Source organism: Mirounga leonina, unplaced genomic scaffold (assembly GCF_011800145.1).
Source record: "Mirounga leonina isolate KUSES-001 unplaced genomic scaffold, KU_Mleo_1.0 Mir_154, whole genome shotgun sequence".
NCBI classification, from domain to species: Eukaryota; Metazoa; Chordata; class Mammalia; order Carnivora; family Phocidae; genus Mirounga; species Mirounga leonina.
This window is the reverse complement of record NW_023270389.1, coordinates 35,372,270-35,395,669: the sequence shown is the minus strand read 5'-3', so window position 1 is coordinate 35,395,669 and position 23,400 is coordinate 35,372,270. Positions and strand designations below refer to the sequence as shown.

Sequence of the window (23,400 nt, the reverse complement as noted above, 5' to 3'; positions counted from 1 at the left end):
AGGCAGGGTATGCATGCTTGCATTTGTCACTGCCTCCCAATGCTCCTTATCTTTCACCTGCCAAGTTTGTTCATTTAAGTTACTTCCCAGACCATTTGAGTTTGCATTTTAAGTATGTATCAATAAAGAGAACCCAGGTCACACTTCCAAAGCTGTTTATTCTAGTAATTGCTTCTTTCCTCCCTCTGAACTCTTCCTTCTGAAAGGAGAAAGGGGACAATAATAATTCCATCCTTCTTTTATGCACCTTTATCTGATTTGAGTCTCACAGTTACCCTGTGATAGACACAACCTCAATTTTACATATGAGGAAACAGACTTAGGGGAGTTAGGTTACTCATCCAAGGGTAGAAGAATACACATAATTTTGGCCTTCTGACTTTTAATTCAGGAATAGATACATTCCATGATATCTGTAAGAAGCAAGGTTTCCAATATTACTTAGGGAAAACCAAATATATTTTTGTGACTTTTCACTTGAATTAAAAAGACAATGTTGAAGACATCTGGAGGTAAATGAATTAATTTAATTCAAGGGAGGAAAAAGTTTCCCCTCCAATAATTACTTGAGACTCTGAGTAAAAGATGGCTTTAAGCAAGTCTGTGAGAAATCTTTAAGTAAATTTAAGGTGGCCATTACTATTCAAGATTTCCTTTCAACTTTTTTAGCTTAGGAGACTAACAGCTTTGATTTCAGAGAAGTATAAAGAAGCTGTTACGTTCTCAACTCATTCCTACAGATATCGACAAACGGTTTTGGAGGTCTAGTGAGCGACGATCTCTCTGCACTCCCATAATCTGCCTCCACCCCCATGAGCAGGAAGAGAGATAAGGAGGGAGGTGTGACAGGCATATAGAGCAGGGCACAGTACCCCATCTTGCTTTCCTCTCCTCGCATCTAGGGGAAATATCAAACTATTCCTTATTCTACTTGTCCTGGGAAAGGCAAAGCCAAGCCATTTAAGAAAAGACTCGCTGGCAGTACTAATTTATAATATTAAAGGAGGAAAAATGTGAGGAAACAGTTTCTTCTTAAATAATCTTAACAGAGAAAAGAGAAAAAATACAGAATTATTAACATTAGTTCATAGTACTGCATGCAGACAGAAAACACCACATCATTCTTCCGTTGACACCAACAGCCATATATATTCTTGACCATATCTGTGGAATATTACTAACTTTAAAAAACTCTGTAACTTTTTCTGGCATTGGAAGATAATGGCTATAATAGGGATAATTTATTCGGCAGACACTATGAAAAATTAAAAGTCTTGTCACCTTACAATATTTTGAATTTCAAATTTTTCTACTTCCCAAATGACTGGAAATAGAAAACATGAAACAGATTGGCTGATGATTATACCATTTCATTTTGATCGGTTAAGACTAAATGATAGGATTGAGGCCCCTAACACTGAGAGTCCCGTAAGCGCAGAAAACATAAGCATTAAAAAAATTTTTTTTCACTCACTGGGTGGTCTGTTTGCTGCCAAGTTTTTGAAGTGGCTGCCTTTTATCACTTCTGCTGATAGTCTTCCAGTTGTGGCATTATAAAGCAGGCCAATGAGAATTTCTGGAACCGAGCCATGTTCAAGAGACTGACATGAGGATGTACTTTCACTACAGGACATTTCTGACACACTCATTTGGGAGTCACAGCCCTGTAATCAAGAATGAAATCTTTATAGTATTTTGTGAAAAAGATATATTAAGAGATACATCGTTAATGTTGTGTTATTGGAATTAGGTAAATCACAATAAAGACAAGAGCTGCCGGCAAAATTCCCAAAACACTAAATCAGAAACGTTGTTCTTAGTGTATTTTAGTCCCTGGATCTCTTTTCATTACATAGCAGTCAAAGAAATAATAGGACATGAGAAGGTTTCATAAATCCCTACACATTTATATACAAATCAGAGAGGATAAATTTCTTACACTCACAGGTGTTAATGAACTATTTTCGGAACGTGAAAAATTGTTGTTTAAAGACTAACACAGACTCAGACTCAATTACAGTAAGTGTAAATGTCTTCACTGTGTCTTTAATGACAAAGATTGGTAAACTCTGATTAAATAAATAAAACTATCTGCTATTTATAAGTCAATAATGTAAAACACTGAGAAACAGAAAGTTGAAAAGGATGGGAAATTATTTATCGTGTAAATAATAACTAAAAGAAAATTGTAGCTACATTAATATCAGTCAAGGTTAGCCATTAATAGTAATAACCATTACTAGAGATGAAGAGATAAACTCAGTTTGAACTTTCAATTTACCAGGAAGACAAAATAGGTCCAAATTTGCATGTATTTAGTAACATGGGCTCAGAATATAGAAAGCAGAAATTGCCAGAACTAGAAAGAGAAATAGGCGAATCTACAACCAGTGGGGATGACTTTAGCATACTTTCTTTTAGTAACAGACCAAACAGACAAACACAGTAAATATGTAGAAGATTTGAATATCACAATAAGCAAAACTGACCTAATGGTAATATGCAGAACAGCATACCCCACAACTATGAAATACACATCTTCTTAAGCATGTAGTGGTATTTTTACAAAACTATTTATAAAAATGAAGCAAATAGCAAAGATTTTCAAATGGCAGAAATCATTCAGAATAGGTCTTTTAATCAGCTAGAAATCAAAACTATCTCCTAGTAAAGAATACCTATATGCTTGGAAATAACCCATGGTAACTAAATGATAATGAAAACAAATTATCTGAAAAGAGTACTAAAAATAGGTAAATGTTAGAGAGTCCAATTTAAGAAGAAAGAGAAGGCATGACTAGCAAATATCAGGAATCAGGAATGAAAAAGGAGACATCACCACATATGCTATAGACCACAAAAACATAAAAGGATAGTAAAAACAACTTTTTTCCCAATAAATTTGAAATTCTGATGAAATGGACAGATTCCTAGAAAACCACAGCTAACGAAGATGCACACAAGAAGAAATAGAATATCTGAACAGTGTTACTGAAGAGATTGAATTTATAATTAAAAACCTTTCCAAAACAAGCAAAAAACAAAACTAAAAACCTTTAGCTAGAAGGCTTCACTGGTGAATTCTAATGAATACTGCTAGTCTTAGGAAAACCCTTCCAGATAGGAGGGAAAGAGGAAACTCTCCAGTTGACTTTCAGAATCTAGCAAAACCTTAAAGTGAAAGCCTGACCAGGACATTATGAGAAAAATTACAGAATTTTCTCTTTCATGAACTTAGATTTAAAAATCTAAATTAAATGGGGGCGCCTGGGTGGCTCAGTCGTTAAGTGTCTGCCTTCGGCTCAGGTCATGATGCCAGGGTCCTGGGATCGAGCCCCGCATCGGGCTCCCTGCTCGGCGGGAAGCCTGCTTCTCCCTCTCCCACTCCCCCTGCTTGTGTTCCCTCTCTCGCTGTGTCTCTCTCTGTCAAATAAATAAAATCTTGAAAAAAAAAAAAAAATCTAAATTAAATGATTAGCAAACCAAATCTAGCAATGTGTAACATCATACTTAAGAGAAAAGTTTTTAAATGTTTCCCCTTTGAAACTGGGGATGTGACAATGGTACCAACTATTACCACTTCTAGTCAACACTGTAGTGGAGATTCCAGCCAGTGAAAGTCCTAGCCTTACTAAACGCAACGCAACGCAACGCACGCAATGTAACGCAACGCAATAAAAGGTATAATGATTTGGGAGGGGAGGAGATAAAACCGTCCTCAGGTGCAGATTATGTAATTAGGTACAAAAGAAATCTAAAGTCCACAGATGAATTACAATTGTATACAAAGGTAAAAATTTTAAGTCCATACATTGCTATACGCCAGCGACAAATCTAAAAATAAAATTTATTCAAAAATAGCATTTAGGGGCGCCTGGCTGTCTTAGTTGATAGAGTGAGCGACTCCTTGGTCTCAGGGTCATGAGTTCACGCCCCACATTGGGTGTGGAGCCCACTTAAAATAAAAATTGGAAAGAAAATTTTTAATTAGCATTTATATTAGAGCATAAGATATCAAGTATCTACGAATAAATGTACAAGTGATACATGAGGCCTCTACACAGAAAACTATGAATAGAAGCAAACTGAGAAGCGCTACACAGATATACTATTGTAATGTAGCAGAAAGCCCAATTTTGTAATATTATCTCTAAACTGATCTACAGATGAAATGCAGTAACAGTTGAAATCTCAACAGGTTTCTTTATGGAGCCTGACAAGCTAATCCCGAAGTGCTCACGGTCTATACATACAACGCAGTATTATTCAGCCTTATAAAAGAAGGAAATGTGACAACATGGATGAACCTGGGGACCTGATGCTGAGTGAAATAAGCCAGACACAGACAAATACTGCATGATTCCACTTATATGAAATATGTAAAATAGTCACAACCACAGAAGCAGAGAGCAGAACGTCGGTAGCCAAAGGGTGGGGGTAGGGAAAATGGGGAGTTGCTGTTCAACGAGTATATAGTTACAGTTATCCAAGATAAATAAGTTCTAGAAATCTGCTGTACAATGTAGTGCCTATAATTAACAATATTGTATTGTACGCTTAGACATTTGTTAAAGGGTAGACATCGTGTTAAATGTTCTTACCACAATAAAATAAAATAATAAAAAATTAACACAGTAGAATGCCCTGTTCTACGAGTATCAGAATTTATCATAAAGCTACATTATTTAAGATAATGTGACAAAAACAACGTAAAATACACTAAGAGAATAGAAAGCCCACAAATTAACCTAGGCATAACAGACAATTTACAACAAGGGTGGAACTACAAAGCAGTGGGGAAAGGATCATCTTTTTAATGAATAGTGCTAAGACAATTGATTATCCATCCAGAAATAAATGAAAATTAACCCCTACCTCAAAACATACCAAAAAGTCCATTCTGAATTTAAATATGAAAAGCAAAATGATAAATCCATATGTTAACATATGGGATTATATTCATGATCTCAGGGTAGGGAAAGACTTCCTAAAGAGGACAGAATCATAAAGGAAATCTTGGGTGAATCTGAAAATGTTAAAATTAAGCATTTCTGAGCTTCACCAGAATCTTTCAGGATGGTGAAAAGGCAAACAACCGGGTGTGAGAGAGGTCTAGAACACATACACTGCACGATCAGCTCAAATCCAGAATACGTAAAGAACACTTATAAATCAACACAGTATAAAAAGAGCCAGACACCTGAACAGCAACTTTACAGAATAGCCAATAAATATATGAAATGTTGTTCAACTTTATTAGTAATGAGGGAAATGGAAATGAAAACCATGTGGTATCCCTATACAGAGAGGCTGAAATAATAGTGTGGCTAGGACACAGAGCAATGGGAGCTTGCAAGAGCCCTCTGGTGGTAAAGAAATATGGCTTTTAAAAATGTTAAAAACACATATACCTTATGACCTGCCAATATACACCCATCAGAGGTAGACGAACCATGAGAGACGATGGACTCTGAAAAACAAACAGGGTTCTAGAGGGGAGGGGGGTGGGAGGATGGGTTAGCCTGGTGGTGGGTATTGAGGAGGGCACATTCTGCATGGAGCACTGGGTGTTACGCACAAACAATGAATCATGGAACACTTCATCTAAAATTAATGATGTAATGTATGGGGATTAACATAAGAATAAAAAAAAACAAAAAAAGAAAAACAAAAAAAACAAACAAAAAAAATATACACCCATCAGAAATATGTGATATGTCGTATCAAAAGACATATGAAAGAATGTCCATAGCAGCATTGTTCCCAAGGGCCCCAAACAGCAGAATGGATAAATAACTTGTGGTGAGTTCATATCATACAGCAACGATACCGTACACGCTCCACAGCAATGAAAACTAATTATAACTACATTTACAAACATGACTTCCAGTGAAAAATGTTGAACCTAAAAAGATACTTGGCTGTATTAACTCCATTTATGTAAATTTCAAAGACAGCAACCACCACCACAACAAAAAAAAACAAAACCAAAAACCAAAGACCAGATAAAACTAAACCATAGTATTTCAAATGCATGAATAGGAGCAAGTAAGAAAGTGATCAATGTAAAAGTTAAAATTGTGGTTAACTCTAGGGGTGAGGAGAGAAGGTACAGTGATTGGGAAGGGCATGATGGGGGTATCTGGGGGTACTGGTAACGTTTACTTCTTGACCTGGATTGCAGTTTACATGGGTTGTACATTTTTGTTTTTCATACTTTAAAAAAAAAAATACTTTATTGATTTATTTGAGAGAGAGCGCACGTACAAGCAGGGGAAATGGCAAAGGGAGAGGGAGAAGCAGACTCCCTGCTAAGCAGGGAGCTTGATCTCAGGACCCTGAGATCATGACCTGAGCTGAAGGCAGATCCTTAACCGACTGAGCCACCCAGGCGCCCCTGTTTTTCATATTTTTCTAATGTGTGTTAGATTTCAAAAGATAAAAGGCTTAATGAAAGAATTACATAATACAAGGACACAATATATACACAAATTAATGTATGGTGATAAAAATAAATATTTAGAACTTTCTCTTAAGATTCCTAAGGGAATTAACTGCACAAGTTCAAAAAAAGAGAACACTATTTTCTATAATGGGTTTTTAGATTTAAAACATTTTAGATGTAGATTTTTCAAATTTAAAAAAAATCTAAAAATGTTTTATACAAATCTTCGAGTCTACAGTTGGCTTTATATGTGGTTAAGGATAATTAATGCATACCTGGGAACCGAAATAACTCACTGGGCTAGTATTCGGAGGGAAAAAATCTCATATTTTCAAATCTAACTCTAAATCACAGAGGAGAAAGCCAAAAGGAATATATATCTTATATTCCTAAATCATGGGTACACAAAACACATAGTTTGGTATGTTTTCATGACAGTTGGAGGAGAAAACATAATTTTAGTAAGTTTCAATTAGGATATATCATCACTTATGAAAACAGTGTCAAAAACATGCTCAAGCACATTTGGTGCATTTGCTACATTAGGCTATTATACTAGCAGCATCTGTTAGAATATTGTGAAATACATTTTTTCATAATACAGTATTTTTCACATTAACCTACTGTCAGGTAATAACATGTGAATCTAATATTTTCTTATTAACGCAGAGGTCATATTGCCAATTTTGAGCAACAAAGTGATGTACCAAGAAAGTCCTGGGAAAGGCCTTTCTTGGGCTTCTGAGGAAAACAGCCAACTCCTGTCCTCACTTTACTGCCGCAAAAAATGTCCTTGTCTCCAAGCTCGACAAAAAAGCAAGAGTGATAAGATCCTTGGTGATCACATTCTATTTCAGGAAGCCCTGCTGAAATATAGTAGTGTTAAAGAGAAAAACAAAACACAAAAAACACAAAACACAAAAACACTATCGTCTAAAGGAATCCATTCTGAATTTATTTGGCCCCTTAGAAAAATGCCCATCTCATGGCCTTCCCACCACCATCGGTGTAAGGCCCCTCCGAGGCTGGCATGGGCGTGGCAGTCCAAGGAGATCGTGGAACACAACAGAAACAGTGTGGAATAACTATATAAATAGACCAACAGCAGGAAAGGCAAATTAAATACAGATCCTTTATACTCCAGTGGCATCTTTCCTCCGTTCCTCAGGGCATGCTGCTCCATTCAATGTATACTCAGGAATTTCTCCTCTCTCTGCAGACCCCTTCATTAATTTATAACTGGGGCTTGCCTAGGTTGCAGTAACTGCAGGTGATTAACCCGAAGTCAAACAAATCCCAATCATAATTAGGTTACTTAAAGGAATAGTCCCACAGGCTCCCCAAAGTAAAAGTGTATCTTCTTTCCATCTAACATAGTTTTTTTTTTCTTTTTAATACTTCCTCTCCTCCCCCCTGAGTCCTCTGCCCTAGGGTGGAGGATTATAAGCAATTCTGTGCAAGTAGGAAGAAGTCTATTGAATTTTTCAGAGAAATGAGTAAACTCTATATAATGTTTACAAGCAGAATTAGTGGTTATGACACCCACTACATGTCCTTAATGGAGTTAATAGGTTAAAATTAGGTGGGAACTTGCAAATACAGAGGAAAAAACCCGTAAGATTAAAAATACAACATAATTCCTATTAAGGAAATGTACTGGGCTTTTTATTAATACTAAATTGATTCTACCTTACTTGTAACCACTTAGACTCAGTATTTTTAAGGTAAAACTGCTGAGCTGTGCAATGGTAATTACTATAACTTTGAATAGTTTGTTGAATTTATTTTCACTGTGGCTGGAAGATATTCTCTGGTTTTTAATGTAATTTACACATGAAACGCTTCCATTACACTTTTCTGGAAATGGGCGACGAGGATGCGGAGGGTGCTGCAGTGTGACAAGAGGGAAGTCACCTGCTGCAGCACCTTCCCTCTTCAGGGCCCCTTCCCAAACCCAAGGTGCTCAACTTCTCTCAGGCTAGGGAAGGAGGCGATAACAGAGGCAATTTCAGGGAAGAGAAAGCAAGAACAGCGTAAGGGCTCCGAATCTTGCCGCACTCCCTCCCCAATCCAGTGTGAAGGAGAAGCATTCTGTATTTGAGTCGGGGCAGAGCTGCCGAGCAACCCCAGAGGATAATGTACGAGTGAGCTAGGGATGGGTGGAGAGCTTAAATTTCAGAGTAGTGTTGGACTCAGGATCCTTTCAGTTGCCAGGGCCAGGATCTCCAGCTTTAACTAGCTGAAGCAGCCCAAGGGAATGTATTGGCTTCTGTAATCCAACAGTTAATAAGGAGGCAGCCTCAGGTACTCACCGATCCACACTTAACCCAGGTCAGGAGGAACGAGTTGTCCTTGTCCATTTTTGTGGGTGTGTTCCCCAAGTTTGGCTTTATTCTCAGGGAGACTCTTCCCTCCTAGTTGCCAGATCGTTTCCAGCAGTTCTGAGTGTTGTAGGAAAGAGGGAGACAGCACCCTGACTGCTGCAAGCCAAACCCCGGAACTTATGAGTTAGGGCCCACGAGATTGGATTCTGGGGCTTTGGGATAAAGTCACTTCAGCAGAAGCACAGGGGCAACCTGGTCTCCCAAGCAAAATCTGGGACTGTGGCTACAAGGGGAAGGTGTGGGTGCTAGGTCGTTTGCCCTCTGTGCGGACCATCACCCACATTACGGAGGAGCTGCTCCTGCGCTGTGACTACTTCCCTCATGCTCTTTGCTGGGTTGGCTCTGCAGTCGTCAGCCTTGCAAGAGCCACGGAGGAGGAAAAAATGGCTCAGCGGAAGGGACGGTTACTCTACTCTTGGCGCACAGCTCTGACATTCACGTTGGGTAACGGAGAGTGAAAGAAGACGTAGTAAACTCTCGCTTTCTCTTTCACAAAGTTTTTCTCATATTAACACTGAAAACTTAATGCACTGATAAGTTTAAGATATAAGGAAAATGGTAAAACAAACAGAAACAAAATATTTTATGTTATCAATACTTGACTACAGTACCATGTAGAAATGGTCATGCAAAATTCCTGCTTTGATTAAGATGTATATGTAAGTATATACGTGTATGCACACAAGTGCACGTTATTTTTCTTGCTGTGTTCAATAGGAACATATTTAATTTGACACTCCTGTATATATGCTTGTAAGATTGGTTTATAAAGTTCATAGATTTTTCTCCTATGCCATATAAACTATATCAGAGGATGCAAAGGAAAAGTACCCAGCTTCTCTTTTGAGACTTGTTATAATTTTGACACCGACAAGAACAACATAAGAAAATTATAAGCCAATCTCATTTATAAACATATATGCAGAAATCCCAAATGAGACACTGTTAAGTTGAATTGTGCAAAATATATATACACTTATGCACATATACATATGTAATCATATACATATATACATACACATATATGTTTTTCATCAAAGAGGCATTATCCTGGGAGAGTTATTTGTTCCCTGAAGTTGGGTAAAACTTGCCTCTGAAGTTCAACCATCTTCTTTTTTCTTTCTTTTATGAGAATCTTTCTACTGATTGAATTTCTTAATGGTAATAAGTCTTTTCATATTTTCTATGATCCCTAAATCACTTTTTAGAAATTTGTATTTTTCAAGAAAATTGCTCATTCCAAAAAGTTTTCAAGTTTGTTTTCCTAGAGTTATTCTCCTTATGGTCTTAAAATTTCCACTGAGGGGCACCTGGGTGGCTCAGTCAGTTAAGCACCCGACTCTTGATTTTGGCTCAGGCCGTGATCTCAGGGTCGTGGGATCGAGCCCCACATGGGGCTCTGGGCTCAGCACAGAGTCTGCTTGAGATTCTCTCCCTGCCCCTCTGCCCCTCCCCCAGCTTATGTGTGTGCTTTCTCTCTCTCTCAAATAAAGTCTTCTAAAAAAAATAATAAAATTTCCACTGAATTAATGATTATGTCCTCCTTTTCATTTAACATACTGTTTCTTTTTCCTTCCTGATAAACATTTCCAGGGGTTTATCTATTATACTATTAATTTCAAAAAAACTTTTTTGTTAAACCTCTTTACTATTCTTCTTACGATAATTTTTTATTTCAAACTTCTTTAGGTGGAAGAATTTGCACTCTTTCTTATCTTCTTACAAATACATTCAAGGCTATACATTTCCCTCTACTACTGTTATAGCTGCACCATACAAATTTAATAGTGTTTTCATTTGTTTGATTCTAACTATTTCTAATTTCCATTATGTTTTTTCTTCTGACTCAGAGTTAATTTAGAAAGTTTTTTTGTTTGTTCACTTGAGTATCCAAATATACAGATTTAGGGGATGGGAGTGGTAGGAGATTGCCCTTTTACCTCACCTTCTAATATGGTACTCCTTAATCATGAAGTTCTAGCTGAAGAGGCCTCCTTGCTATTCCTTTTAACAACACACATACTCTGAGCTCTCAGAATTGGCTGTTCCATCTGTTTGCAATGTTCCTTCCCCAGATATGCACATGGCTAACTACTCCTTGCTTCCAAGTCTTTTGCTCACATGTTACACTCCCAGTGAGCTTTATCCTACCTCTTATTTAAAATTATACCTCCTTGAAACCAAAAGTGACAGTATAAAGGCAGGAGACACAAAAGCAGTAAAAATGAGTATTTCTGTAAAAATCAGTCGAGGAACTCACACACAAAAAAGCATATAAAATATAATAACATACACCTAAAACATGGGGGGAAGAGGAGGAAAAATGGGTTCAAACTTGAATGACCATCAACTTAATATAGACTGCTATTTGCAGGAGAGGTTATATCCAAACCTAAAGGTAACCATTTATCAAAAACCACTAATAAATATGTAAAGAATAAAGAAAAAGAAATCCAAATATATCACTAAAGAAAATCAACAAAACATGAAAGATAAGAAAGGATCAGAGAAAATCTCCAGAAATGACAAAACAGATAATAAAATTTCAATAAATATGTGTATCTATCAATGATTACTCTGAATGTAGATGGACTAAATGCTCCGATCGAAAGACAAAGGGTGTCAGAATGGATAAAAAATCAAGATCCATCTATATGCTGCCTACAAGAGACTCATTTTAGACCTAAAGACACCTACAGATTGAAAGTGAGGGGATGGAGAAACATCTACCATGCAAATGGATGTCAAAAGAAAGCCACAGCAGAAATACTCATATTGGACAAACCAGACTTTAAAACAAAGACTGTAAGAAGAGACAAAGATACCATTTTATAAAGGGGACAATCCAACAAGAAAATATGACAATTGTAAATCTTTATGTACCCAAGGCATGGGAGCACCCAAATATATAAAACAATTAATAACAAACATAAAGGAACTAATTGATAATAATGCAGTAACAGTAGGGGACTTTAATACCCCACTTACATCAATGAACAGATCAATCAAATAGAAAATTAACAAGAAAACAATGGACACACTGGACCAGATGGACTTAAAAAGATACATTCAGAACATTTCATCTTAAAACTGCAGAATACACATTTTTTTCAAGTGCAAATGGAACATTCTCCAGAATACATCATATATTAGGTCACAGAACAGGCCTCTGCAAATACAAAAAGTCTGAAGTCACACCATGCACCTTTTCTGACCACAACGTTATGAAACTAGAAGGCAACCACAAAAATAATCTGGAAAGACCACAAATACATGGAGGTTAAACATGCTACTAAGCAATGAATGGGTCAACCGGGAAATCAAAGAAGAAATTTAAAAAGTACATGGAAACAAATGAAAATGAAAACACAATGGTCCAAAACTTCTGGAATGCAGCAAAAGCGGTCTTAAGAGGGAAGTATATAGCAATAGAGGGCTACCTCAAGAAGAAAAATCTCAAATAAACAACCTTACCTTATACCTAAAGGAGCCAGAAAAAGAACAACAAACAAAGCCTAAAGCCAGCTGAAGGAGGGAAATAATAAAGATTAAAGCAGAAATAAATGATATAGAAACTAAAAATAGAACAGATCTTTGAGGGGCGCCTGGGTGGCTCAGTCGTTTAGCGTCTGCCTTCAGCTCGGGTCATGATCCCAGGGTGCTGGGATCGAGCCCCACATTGGGCTCCTTGCTCAGCAGGGAGCCTGCCTCTCCCTCTGCCTGCCACTCCCCCTGCCTGTGTTCCCTCTCTCGCTGTCAAAAAATAAATAAAAATCTTAAAAAAAAAAAAAAGAACAGATCTTTGAAACCAAGAGCTGGTTCTTTGAAAAAATGAATAAAATTGATAAACCTTTGGCCAGACTTATCAAGAAGAAAAGAGAAAGAACCCAAATAAATAAAATCACAAACAGCAGAGGAGAAATAACAACCAACATCATGGAAACACAATTATGAGAATATTGTGAAAAACTATATGCCAACAAATTGGACAGCCTAGAAGAAATGGATAAGTTCTTAGAAACAAAAACTGAAACAGGAAGAAATAGAAAACTTGAAGAGACTGATAACGAGCAAAGGAATGAATCAGTAATCAAAAAACTCCCAACAAACAAAAGCCCAGGACCAGATGGCCTCACAGGCAAATTCTACCAAACATTTAAAGAAGAGTTAATACCTATTCTTCTCAAACTATTCCAAAAAAAAAAAACAGAAAAGGAAGGAAAACTTCCAAATTTATTCTCTGAGGCCAGCATTATCCTGATACCAAAAGCAGATAAAGACACTACTAAAAAAGAGCACTACAGGCCAAAGTCCCTGATGAAGAGAGGAGCAAAAATTCTCAAGAAAATATTAGCAAACTGAATGCAACAATACATTAAAAAATTTATTCACCACAATCAAGTGAGATTTCTGGGTTGCAAGAGTGGTTCAATATTTACAAATCAATCAACATGATACATCAAATTAATAAAAGAAAGGGTAAGAACCATATGATCATTTCAATATGTTCAGAAAAAGCACTTGACAAAGTACAACATCCATTCATGATAAAAACCCTCAACAAAGGAGCTTTACAGGGACCATACTTCAACATAATAAAATCCATCTATGAAAAACCCACAGCTAATATCACCCTCAATGGGGAAAAACTGAGAGCTTCTCCTCTATGGTCAGAAACAGGATAGGATGTCCATTCTCACCACTTTTATTCAACACAGTACTGGAAGTCCTACCCAGGGCAATCAGACAACAAAAAGAAATAAAAGGCATCCAAATCAGTAAGGAAGAAATAAAACTTTCACTACCTGCAGATGACTTGATACTATATATAGAAAACCTGAAAGACTCTACAAAAAAACTGCTAGAACTGATATACGAATTCAGTAAAGTTGCAGGATACAAAATCAATGTACAGAAATTTGTTGCATTTCTATACATCAATAATGAAGCAGCAGAAAGAGAAATTAAGATATCAATCCCATTTATGATTACAACAAGAACAGTAAGATACCTAGGAATAAACCTAACCAAAGCTGTACTCTGTACTCTGAAAACTATAAAACACTGATGAAAGAAATTGAAGATGACACAAAGAAATGGAAAGACATTCCTTGCTCATGGATCGGAGAAACAAATATTGTTAAAATGTCTATACTACCAAAGGAAATGAACATACTTAACTCAATTCCTATCAAAATACCAACAGCATTTTCCACAGAGCTAGAACCAACTATCCTAAAATTTGTATGGACCCACAAAGGACCCCGAATAGCCAAAGCAATCTTGAAAAAGAAAAAATAAAGCTGGAGGCATCACAATTCTAGACTTCAAGTTATATTACAAAGTTGTAGTAATCAAAACACTATGGTACTGGCACAAAAATAGACACATCGATCAACAGAATAGAAAACCCAGAAATGAACCCACAATTATATATGGTCAATTAATCTATGATAAAACAGAAAAGAATACCCAATGGGGAAAAGAATGTCTCTTCAACAAATGGTGTTGGGAACCTGGAAGCAACATGCAAAAGAATGAAACTGGACCACTTTCTTACACCATACATAAAAATCAGTTCAAAATGGATGAAAGACCTAAATGTGAAGCCATCAAAATCCTAGAAGAGAACACAGGCAGCAACTTCTTTCTAGACAGGTCTCCTGAGGCAAGGGAAACAAAATACAAAATAAATTATTGGGACTACGTTAAAATAAAAGCTTCTGCACAGCAAAGGAAACAACAAAACTAAAAAGGCAACCTATGGAATGGGAGAAGATATTTGCAAATGACATATCTGATAAAGGGTTAGTATCCAAAACATATAAAGAACTTAAACAAATCAACATCAAAAATCCCAAATAACTCAATTAAAAGTAGGCAGAAGACATGAACAGACATTTTTCCAGAGAGGACATACAGATGGCCAACAGACACATGAAAAGATGCTCATCATCACTTACCATCAGGGAAATGCAAATCAAAACTACAATGAGATATCACTTCACACCTGTCAGAATGGTTAAAACCAACAATACAAGAAACAACAGGTGTTGGCAAGGATGTGGAGAAAGGGGAACCCTCTTGCACTGTTGGTGGGAATGCAAGCTGGTGCAGCCACTCTGGATAACAGTATGGAGGTGCCCCAAAAAAGTTAAAAATAGAACTAACCTATGATCCAGCAATTGCACTACTATGTATTTAACAAATAAATACAAGAATTCTAATTCAAAGGGATACAGGTATCCCTATGTTTGTAACAGCATTATCTACAATAGCCAAATTGTGGAAAGAGCCCAAGTGTCCATTGATTGATGAATGGATAAAGAAGATGTGGTGTGTATGTACGTGTGTGTGTGTACGTTATATATAATATATATGTATAATGGAATATTACTCAGCCATAAAAAAGAATGAAATGTTACCATTTGCAAGGACATGGATGGAGATAGAGAATTATGCTAAGCAAAATAAGTCAGTCAGAGAAAGACAAATATATGACTTCACTCATGTGTGGAATGTGAGAGACAAAACAAATGAGTAAAAGGGAAAAAGAGAGAGAGAGGCAAATAAAGAAACAGACCCTTAACTATAGAGAACTGATGGTTACCGGAAGGGAGATGGGTTGGGGGATGGGCAGGTGATGGGAATTCAGGGGGGCACTTGTGATGAGCACCAGATGTTGTATGTAATATTACCTGAAAGTAGTATTACACTGTATGTTAACTAACTGGAATCTAAAGAAAAACTTAAAAAATATATATAAAATCACACCTATCCTTTCCCACTAGCATTCTTGATTCTGCTCATCCTGTTTCTTTTTCCCCCCCATAATACTCATAACCTTGTATGCTGTACACTTATTATATTTATTTATTATGTTTATTGTCTCTCCCCCCCACACAATTAATTAAGTTCCACGCAGGTCAAAATTTATTCCTGTTTTTCATTAATGTACACCAAATAACTAGAACAATGTCTGGCAAAGTATGTGTGCAATAGATATATGTTGAATGAATTTCTAATTTCATTGCAATGTGGTCAAAGAAGTTTATTTATATGATATTGATTCTTTTGATATTTGTGGAGACTTCCTTTGTGGCTTAGCATATGGTTGACATTTGTAACTGTTCTACATATGCTTACATTTATTAAGTAGAGGTCTCATATATAAATCAGACTTGTTAAGTGTTACTCAAATCTGCCATATCCTTACTTGTATTTTTCTGCTTGATCTCTCTCTGCTTATTTCAATTCTCTAAGTGTTTAACATTCTCTTGGCTCACCATCAGTTCTTCCATCTTACTTTTTCCTTTGAATTCAACGTTTTTTAAAAATTTTTTTATTAAAAAATTTTTTTTATGTTAATCACCATACATCATTAGTTTTTGATGTAGTGTTCCATGATTCATTGTTTGCGTATAACACCCAGTGCTCCATGCAGAACGTGTCCTCTTTAATACCTATCACCAGGCTAACCCATCCCCCCAGCCGTCTCCCCTCTAGAACCCTCAGTTTGTTTCTCAGAGTCCATAGTCTCTCATGGTTCGTCTCCCCCTCTGATTTCCCCCCCTTCATTCTTCCTCTCTGCTATCTTTTTTCATTTTTTTAAAATATATAATGTATTACTTGTTTCAGAGGTACAGGTCTGTGATTCAACAGTCTAACCTCAATGAGATACCACCTCACACCAGTCAGAATGGCTAAAATTAACAAGTCAGGAAACGACAGATGTTGGCAGGGATGCGGAGAAAGGGGAACCCTCCTACACTGTTGGTGGGAATGCAAGCTGGTGCAGCCACTCTGGAAAACAGTATGGAGGTTCCTCAAAAAGTTGAAAATAGAGCTACCATACAATCCAGCAATTGCACTACTGGGCATTTACCCAAAAGATACAAATGTAGGAATCTGAAGGGGTACATGCACCCCAATGTTTACAGCAGTAATGTCCACAATAGTCAACGTTCTTAAAAAAGTATATGCTTTAGTGATTATTCCAGCAACAATCTATGAGTGGTAAACTCTCTTGGTCTTTGCCTGAAAATATCTGGAGTTTGCCCTCTCCCCTAAGTGATAATTTAGGTGGTGATAATATTCTAAGTTGGTAGTTCATTTACCTTGGCACCTTAAAGATACTATACCACTGCCTTCTGGCCTTTAGCACTGTTGAGAAGCCTTCTGTTAGATGAATTGTTGTTCCCTTATATTTTCTCTGTGGTTACATCCATCATTTGGTCTTTGGGATTTTGTCCTCTCACTGTAACTCTTATAGGTGTGCATTCATTTTGATAATCCAGCATAGGACATGTGTTTTCTCAATCTGATGATCTAAGTATTTCAAACATTGCCTCTCATTTTCTGTAGTCTTTCATTCTGCAGTTCTTTTAAGAAAATATATTTAACGTTTTCATTCCACCCTCCATTTTCCTTACCCTCTTATTCATATTTTTCATTGACTCTATTTTTAATGACTCTATTTTTCATTCTGGAAGTTCCATATGGTCATTATTTAAATCTACCTCCTTTTCCATATTGTCTTGTTCTTTCCTCATGATTTCTATTACTTCTTTTAGCTCTTTACTCATTTAAGGCATATTTATTTTATAATCTCCTTCACCGTGTTCTATCAGTTTATGTCCTAGAGATGACAATATACCTACCTCTGGGGTCTACTGACTATCATTCATGGTGGATCATTTCTTTCTGCTTACATTTTTAAAAATGTGAGTTAATCTTCAGGGGGGGATTATTTTTTTCTGTAGGAATTCTGTATGGCCTGGGTTTGGCTACCTGAACAAAACAGGATGTCATTTAAGGAAAGAAGTAAGAAGTAATAGGGATAGCATATTGGCAGAAAACCAACAGTGTCCATAACTTTTAATGTTTAATGTTTAATGATTTTTAGAATCACTCATATTCATCTCACAACCCTGATTTGTGACCAGACTTCAGGCTAGTTGCAAAAAGTAATTATATACAGTGTATATTGTTTCTGTCTTCCTAAAGGAAACAGAACAGAGGCAAAAGAGGTATTTGGGAACCCAGCAGTATAAATGTTTATTGACTGCTTGTTCTGTTCAAGGTACTGTACTAGGAAAGAGATTAATTAATTTCAAGGCAGACTATAAAAAAATGCCTTGAGAGGCTTTATGGGAGAATATAGGTGGATATGATTAACTTGGGGAAATCAGAAACTGTATTCCTGAGAAGATATATTTGAAGTTGGCCCTGAAGGGATTTCAATAGGCATGGGGAATGGCATTTCAGACAGAGTTTGAGCTAAGGCCCAAATGTAGATAGCATGTTTGGTAAATGTCAGCTGATCTGGTATGGCTGGTATATGTGGGGAAAGGAGTAAAAATGTAGCTAGAAAGGAGGGCTGAAGCCAATTTTACTCACTGAGCACTGTTTCTATCAGAGACTTGTCATACTGCACTGTAACCTTTGCTTTGTCTGTCTTTCCTACCAGACCGTAAGTCCCTTGAGGGCAGAACCTTCGTTTTATTTATCTTTGTATGTCCCCAAATATCACTCAGCAGGCATTTAATAAATACTTTTGAATGAAAAGAACTGTGAAAGATATGAAACGTGGTGGCAAGAAAAACCGGACCTGCCTCTAAGCAGTGGGAAGCAGGAGAGGCATTTGAAGTGGGGAGTTAACAGGCTCAGACCTGTGTCTTAGAAAAATAACCTAAGGCCAAACACGTGGCAGGACTGAGAGCCTGGGCAGAGGGCACAATTTACTTTGTTGTGCTAGTGATAGCCAAGTCTCTCCTTGAGACAGGACTCATGGTCTGTGTACATTTTACATCTTCAGCAAAAAACTGCAATTTTTCACCTTGTAGCAAAACATGAGACTTTAAAAAATCTGATTTATAATAACTGATCTTAGAGATCTAGAAACATGTCATAGTGGCAGTAATCACTTAAGATTTTTGTACCCTAACAGATTCAGCACATATTAAGAACTATGACTTTTATTTCAAAATTAATGTAGCCAACTTCCCTGTCTTCTTAGGGTCTATCACTTTCTGAAAATTGTAAAAGCTTTTTTATTTTTTTTTAAGATTTTATTATTTATTTCAGAGAGAGAGCGAGCGTACATGCACGCAAGTCGGGGGGAGGGACAGGCGGAGAGGGGGAGGGGGAGAAGGAGAGAGAATCAGACTCTCCGCTGAGCACAGAGCCCAAAGCAGGGCTCAATCTCACGACCCTGAGGTCCTGACCTGAGCCGAAATCAAGAGTTGGACGCTTATCTGACTGGGGCACCTAGGCGCTCCATGCAAAAGCTTTCTTTCTCTGAGATGTTTGAGTCACTGGCAACAAATATTGGGTTGTAAGTTAGTAAAGACTGTACCCCAGGAACGCCCTCACGTATACATCTGGGGGAGGTGTGAGCTCTTTAAAACTGGTCACTACGCTTAAAGAGTGCTAGAATCACAGTTACTCCTGTGCAAAATTAGTGTATCCCACATGTGTTAAATGTTCCCTTTAATTACTGTTTGAAATGAGATGATTCAAATCTATGTTTTTAATAGAAATATATATATTTTTGAACTACTGGAAAACGAAATAGAATGACAATTAGAAAATAACAGCCCCAAATTATTTCTAAATGTCTTCTAAGTTTGGAATTATATTCTATTATCCATAGGCTCCTAGTTTTCCAACTGTGGTTAGTGCAAACTCTTGAATTTCACTTTTAAAATATAGTTTTATCTATTTAAAGAAGAAAACAACAGGGGCGCCTGGGTGGCTCAGTCGGTTGAAGTCCGACTCTGGATTTCAGCTCAGGTCATGATCTCAGGATCCTGAGATCGAGCCCTGAGGCAGGCTCTCCGCTGGGAGTGGAGCCTGCTTAAGATTTTCTCTCTCTCCCTCTGCCCCTCCCCACCCCAAGAAAAGAAATAATAGCAGTATATGCACATAAATGAGTATTAACATAAGGAGGCAGCACAATGTGCTGGTGAGGAAAGGAAACTAAGAGTCAAGCAGGGTCAGTAAGTTATGGGAATGTGACTTTCGGATGCAGTCTTAAGCATCTCCGAGCTTTAGTTCATTTATCTAAAAGACATGGAGTAACTGCTTCCTTAGTAGCTCTTCCACTTGTTAACATGGAGGGGAACGGTGTTTGTATCTATACCGCAGGTTTCACTCAACATTGCTTGTGTTTGGGACTGAACATGTCTGTTTAATTGAGAATTATTTGGAGATTGCGGAGTAAGCTGTTTAGAGAGATACCATTTCCAACTTCTTATCTGTGTGAATCACTCTTCTCTATATGGTGTAATTTGAAAAGAGAACTGAATTGGACTTAGAGCCGAAGTAAGACTAAGACGTATCATCAGCAATTGTATAATTGTAGGTATGGGTGCTCTGGAATAAGACAGTTGGGCTTCTCTCTGACATTTTGCCATCTGTGTGACTTTGGGCATGTTTTAAAATTTGCTTGAGACCCAATTTCTTCATCTGTAAAAGGAAAACAAAACTAGTGCTACCTTAAAAATTTTAGTCTAAATTTTTTGCTTATTAAAACAGCTCCATGATTTTTAGCATTTGATGTTGTAAGTAAATAGTACAAAATAAGACTTCTGTTAGTAAAGTATCACTATTATCTGCTTTATATATTTGGGTTACAAATAATATTTCATTTGAAATAAAGGGTGTGAGTGCTTAAAAAACCTGAAAACCATGTACCACACTATCTTTACATCTTTCTGTTCGTGAATGGTCCATTCAGATGACCAAATTTTAAACACTGTAAGATGGTGCTGCCCCCTGCTGACTTCGTTTCTCCAACGTATTTTGAGTCTGAGGAAGTCAAAACTTAAGTATAATAGTTAAGTAACCCTAAGGTAGGCTAAAAGACTATAATAATGCAGATGGTAAAATATTAAATGTAGGTTTAAATAATATATGAAGTTTGTCAAGATACTGAAGTACAAACAATCTCATGGTGGGAACAAATAAATACATTAAATACTCCTAACTGTAATCTTTAACAAATTTAGATATCCCATTCCAAATAACCATTACAATTGCTATTGTTTTAAGTGCTGCTGACACCTTGTGGAAAATGAGCAAAATATATACATTTTGGCCTAATTTAAATCTTCAATAATTATTTTCCTGATTCTTTCACTGAATTAACAGCAACTTGATCTTTATTTCCTCCTATTAGAATAGCATTTGTCTTTTGACTAGTTCCAACGTACTAAATTTATACTTTCTGTGCTAGAAATCTTGGGCATCTTCTTTCTTTCTTTCTTTTTTTTTTTTTTTTTTAAAGATTATTTATTTATTTATTTGAGAGAGAGAATGAGATAGAGAGAGAGAGCATGAGAGGGGTGAGGGTCAGAGGGAGAAGCAGACTCCCTGCTGAGCAGGGAGCCCGATGCGGGACTCGATCCCGGGACTCCAGGATCATGACCTGAGCTGAAGGCAGTCGCTTAACCAACTGACCCACCCAGGCGCCCCATCTTCTTTCTTTTAATCTCACATATCCAACCAGACATATCCTGGTGATTTTTCCTGCAGAAATCATCTCAAAATTGGCTCATCCTTACTAGTAACAAAAACTCCTCTAACAGAGGCTTATCACCTAGTAGTGCAAAGAGTACTTGACAAGAAATCAAAAGAGCTAAGAGTAATGCTACCTGTTGTTAGCCCTAAGATGTTTGGTAACTTACTTATTGAGATTTTCATTTTTCATCATTATAAAATAGACTCTTTTTCATATCCTGTCCAGTAATAAGATTACATGAGCTAACATATAGTAAGTGCTATGAAAACAGATCACTATGACAACTTTATTTCTATAATGCAATAGCATCTAAGTTAGCTTTTCCCCATTTTAATGTTTTCTATACACCATGATCTATGTACTCTGCCATGGATGTATGGAGTGCGAAGTGGGGGATGGGAAGGATGGGGAGAAAGTAGGCAGAGAAGAAATTTTCTACATTCAGTTAGATCAACCACCTTGTCCACTCAATCTGTTACTTATACTTTTGATTCTTTGAACTTTGGCCTTATAACTCTCCTCTGTAATGTTCTTAGGTCTTAATTGGATGACCATTTTGAGTCAGCTTACCACACTCTGTGTCACCAATCTCCATATGCCAGAGGAAAAGACATCAGACACTAGTAAACCAGACTTCCATAAAATTGGCTTTGATGGTGATGCACCTCTTCTCAAATACAGTCAAAGGCAGAATGATGAAGTAAGGACCTCTGACAATCTGCTCCTTTATAAAAGCGAAAAGAATACTGGCAAAAATGGTCAAAATCAACTTTTTCAGGACTCCTAGTTACCCAAAGGCTTGCAATAATCCAAGGACTGTTTGTGCAAGAGAAATGGCTGAATACCAGTAAGAACAATAAGCTTTGTGGCATTTTAAATTTACCCTATTCCCATCTTCCACTCCCCAGTTCCATGGTGGCCTTGAAAACCGAATCTCACAACCCTATGGTAGCTGTGAAAAACAGCAGCTGAGCAGACCGTGGAGGGATAAGAAAAGGTTTGGAACTTCCCCAAGGCCTGATTCCCAGAGAACTATTATTTTTTTTTAAATATTTTATTTATTTATTTATTTATTCATGACAGAGGGGGGGGGGGGCAGAGGGAGAAGCAGGCTCCCAAGGAGCAGGGAGCCTGATGCAGGACTCGATCCCAGGACCCTGAGATCATGACCTGAGCCGAAGGCAGACGCTTAACCATCTGAGCCACCCAGGCGCCCTCCCAGAGAACTATTATTACTTGACTTGTCTGATAGGTCCCTGATAAGCTCCATTCTCAAGCTTTGTTTTGATTTCACCTTACCCAGAGCTTGATATATGTGTACAGCATGACTGTATCCTAAGGAAATTTGGGGAAACAATTAGTGGCAACTGCTTAAAATCACAGTCACCTGCGAAAGCAGTACTAGTTGGGGCTAACAAGAGATTGATGAAGAAACTGAAACAATCTTGGGAATGAGAAGTTCACAGGGGGCTTTGATAAGCTCCAAAACATTCCTAGGACTCAAAACTCCATGCACATATGTAAGGCTATGCACACACCCAGGAAAGACCTGGGAAGGTCCTAAACTCACCTCTAGCAGAACTTGAGGCTCAATGCATGCATGAAGTAAAAGATAAGGCGCAGTTGTAAACTTGCTGCCGGAGCACTGAAGGCATGCCAAACACACAAATGCTAGGAGATATTATAAGGCATTTAAGGAAATCTTGACAATGGCTGGGAGATTTATACAACATATTTAAGGAAATCTTGGTCCAGTCATTAGCTGACAACTAATCTTTTCTTAATTTTTTATCGTTATGTTAATCACCATACATTACATCATTAGTTTTAGATGTAGTGTTCCATGATTCATTGTTTGTGCATAACACCCAGTGCTCCATGCAGAATGTGCCCTCTTTAATACCCATCACCAGGCTAACCCATCCTCCCATCCCCCTCCCCTCTAGAACCCTTAGTTTGTTTTTCAGAGTCCATCGTCTCTCATGGTTCGTCTCCCCCTCCGATTTCCCCCCCTTCATTCTTCCCCTCCTACTATCTTCTTTTTTTTT

General features: G+C 37.3%; 1 protein-coding gene across 1 annotated transcript in view; it reads right to left on the bottom strand.

Moving 5' to 3' along the window:
- The window catches only part of SYT14 (synaptotagmin 14), a 132,656-nt gene that overhangs the window by 2,767 nt on the left and 106,489 nt on the right, over positions 1–23,400 (bottom strand). The window contains exon 5 of the mRNA XM_035010474.1: positions 1,475–1,664. Coding sequence (XP_034866365.1) covers positions 1,475–1,664 — 190 coding nt within the window. The remainder of the gene's footprint in view (positions 1–1,474; positions 1,665–23,400) is intronic.